Here is a 3575-nt window from a genome sequence, read left to right on the forward strand (position 1 = left end):
ACATGCAGTTTGAATTGACCAATCAAATTGTGTCGTTATAATAAAACATCAGTAAAAATTAAACTACATGTACATGTACATGTATATTATAAAAATGTATTGTACAATTCATTTTTCAGTAGTTGCTATTTGTTTCAAAGTATACACGTACATGTTCATACAATATAAATACATTGGTATCAGTTTCTATGGCATTTATTAACTACACGACTGTTTCACTCAGTTAATGAAGGCAATGGGAGCTTCTACCTTAAATATAAAGTTACATGTACATGCCATTCCAGTTGCATGCATGTACATACATTTATGCATTTAAATATACATGTACACATACTTGATAGTGATTGAGTCTCCAGAAGTGCTTCCTGAAGTGATTGGTTGTTAATTCTAGACACTTGTAGATCATGACGTAAAAACTCATTGATAACTTGAAGCTCCTTCTCTTTATCTGTCATGTATTCATTCATTCCAATCAATTCCTTTCTTCTTTCTTTTAGTATTAGTTCATACAATAAAGGAATATTAAATGAATCTAATACTGGACCCACTGACCATTGACCATCATTAAAAACTGAGGGAGAGAGGGAGGGAGAAGGAAAAGGAAGGAATAAAATAAGTTAGTGATTGAGTGAGGGAGAGAAAAGGACAAAAACATACAGTACATGTAATTTAAAAAATTTGTATGTGATGAAACCAATCAGAAACCACAAAGGAGGCTTACTCTTGTAAAAAAATCCACTTAATTGACCACACCTACTAATTACCCCACCCACATCATCACAAAAGTTGAGCACAGCAAAAGGCAACACATTGTTTGATGCACTTCAAAATCTAACTAGCACAAAATGATATTGATTGTATGCTGCCTCAATCATAAATCTACCCATGTAATTTAAATTGTCTGTAGTAATACATGTAGTTCATACCGTATACGTTCAAATTTTCGAGGGTCCAAAATTTCGTGTTTTCAATGAAATTTGCTCAAAAGTTAATATTAGTGTGAGCTAATTTTCGTGTTCTGGCCATAGTCTACATACAATTGAATGGCATTAGAGGTGGTTTAAATTTCGTGGATTTAAGGTGAGCACGAAAATAACAAAATTTAACACACCTCAAAAATTAAGATGCACACGGATGCACATAGTGCCACATAATGTCATAATTATCATAAAGCATGCTCAGATTGAAACAAAATGGTGGATTTTATACCTTAAGCCTACTATTATTTGCATCTACTAATTTTAGCGAAATCAGCAAAAGTCATGTTTAGCGTTACTAATTTTAGCGTTTTTAACCAAATTAACTATACATAATAACCATTATAATGAATAATAATTATTTTGGCATCTATTTAATTTAGCGATTTAAAGCTCTCTCGCTAATATCGCTAAATTTAGTAGACGCTAAAAATAGTAGGCTTAAGGTATTAGCTATTTTTTCATGGAACTACCAATTATCTCCTCACCAACAGCAATACATGTAAAATATTTATTTTATAAAATTATACATAAATCAATAATTAATATTACCTAGTTCAACTACTATTGTGATATTAGGATCAGTAACAGGTGTACCAATCGATATCATTACTCCCCCTACATGTTTCTGTTCAGCCTTTACAACACCTCCCACTATTATCAGGAACACATGATTAGGATCAAGAACAAAAGATGATACAGTATGAGTATATCTACCAGTAACAGTATCAGGTAGAGGAATCTAAGGAATAGAGAATGTAAAGATATACATGTAACAAGATTTACAACGTAGACTGAAAGAGAATAACACTAGTGGTTGATAATGGGGTATATGACTGAAATTTGCACTGGTCATTTGCAAAATGGCTGATTTGAATCACTGCTTGATAATATTTCTAAAACCAATCCACAAATACAAAAACTAATGAATCCCTTTTGGTGAAAACTACTATAGTCTGTCCGGGTTGACTTCAGGACAAAAAGAATTTGAATAACTCGGGCAGCACAGTTGCAAACTTAAAGATTTTGTTGCAGCACAGTTATTTAACTGATGCGCCTTGGCTGGTATAATATGAAGTGAAATAGAAGAAGGACACATGGAAAACCAAGATTATACCAAACATCAAATGGTTGCCGCTCGCCATCAGTTTATTTAGCAGCCACTTAACACTTGAGCCTGTCCTCCATTTTGCTATTTCTGGGAGAGACCACACCTTCACCATTACAATGGGCGTGATTTTTTAAAATGGCGAGTGTAGGAAGAAGAGTGCAAAACAAGGAAAGAGACTGACTAGCCAGACTTAGGAAATCATTCTGAATGTTTATAACTATATTCATTCTGTGTCCAAGAAGTCCAAAGCAAAAGAAGCTTATGACTGTCTTTTTATTAATTATACAAAATTTTGCTTATGATGCAAAATTTTTTGTGGCTGCTTGGACCACTTAGCGCCCACTTTGGATCCACTTAACATCTGAGCTCTATAATAACCACAATCATGCATAAATAATAAGATCTGAAGTCAACCTGGACAGACTATAATACTATAGAGAAAAAATATTAAAACGTTATGTAATTATCCAATGGCTGACAAGCATAATCACCAAAAGATGCTGTTGTGCTGAACTCAGTCAACTACTTGACTGGACAAAAGGCTTCATAAACACTGTTCTAAACTCATAAAAATGGCAACTAATTATTGTACATGTACATGTGTGGACACTATAACTGACAGGTATAACACAAAATTAATCATAATCCTTCTCACTAAAGGGTCTATACAAATAAAATTACAATTTTGTTCAATTTGCAAAATCTTAACCAAAAATTTCACCCACCCTACTATACACTATCATAGTTGCCAACTTTCTGTCACTGAATTCTGGGACAGAAAGCCACACCCTTGGAACCACACCCACTAGGATTAATGATGATCACTTCTTACATTTCTGCAGCAGTTCCTGAGTAGCAATTTGAGTTCATTTTTGAGCTTAATTTTAACTTTTGAGTTCAGTGTTCATGCAGCTATGATTATAATTGGTAATAATTGAATTTTTATTACTGGGAGTGGTCAATTTTGTATGGGTGTGACTGTAAAAATGGCTGATCCGGGACAGAGAGCAATCCGGGACCCTTTCGGGAGAACAGCAGTAAATCCGGGACTGTCCCGGACATTCCGGGACGGTTGGCAACTATGCACTATGTATGTAATATAATGTCAGTGTAATGTATTAATACCTTCATCCAATTGTACTGGTTTGTGTCTAATAACAAACAATCCTTCACTGGTTGATTACTATTATCCCCTCCACCAATCACTACTAGCGTAGGTGAGGTAGAGACACCATTGATAATAGTACTGGCATGAGCACATCTCTCCTTAGGCCACAGTCCATCATTAGGTATTGCTCCTTGTTTAAGACACTCCCAGTTCTAAAAACACAAATAAATGTACATGCACATGTATATGTACACACATTATGTCTTGTTAGCTTAAGCTCACCACTTAAGGAAGGTTTACAATATGATACATGTACTAGTCCTGACGTCATATTGACGCTGGAGTTGAATTTGGTTCAACTCCAATGTAAAACATGAAT

General features: G+C 34.5%; 1 protein-coding gene across 1 annotated transcript; it reads right to left on the reverse strand.

Moving 5' to 3' along the window:
- Positions 1-334: 334 nt before the first annotated feature.
- On the reverse strand, positions 335-3425 carry LOC109590139 (uncharacterized; the record flags this gene model as incomplete). The annotated part of the gene is made up of 3 exons (XM_020006069.1): positions 3214-3425; positions 1530-1719; positions 335-571 (listed from the first exon to the last, which is right to left on the reverse strand). Coding segments are annotated over exons 1-3 (433 nt in total), but the record flags the coding sequence as incomplete, so codon positions are not given.
- Positions 3426-3575: the final 150 nt, after the last annotated feature.

The sequence above is a fragment of the Amphimedon queenslandica genome, unplaced genomic scaffold (genome assembly GCF_000090795.2).
Source record: "Amphimedon queenslandica unplaced genomic scaffold, v1.1 AMPQUscaffold_10453, whole genome shotgun sequence".
In the NCBI taxonomy this organism is placed as follows: domain Eukaryota; kingdom Metazoa; phylum Porifera; class Demospongiae; order Haplosclerida; family Niphatidae; genus Amphimedon; species Amphimedon queenslandica.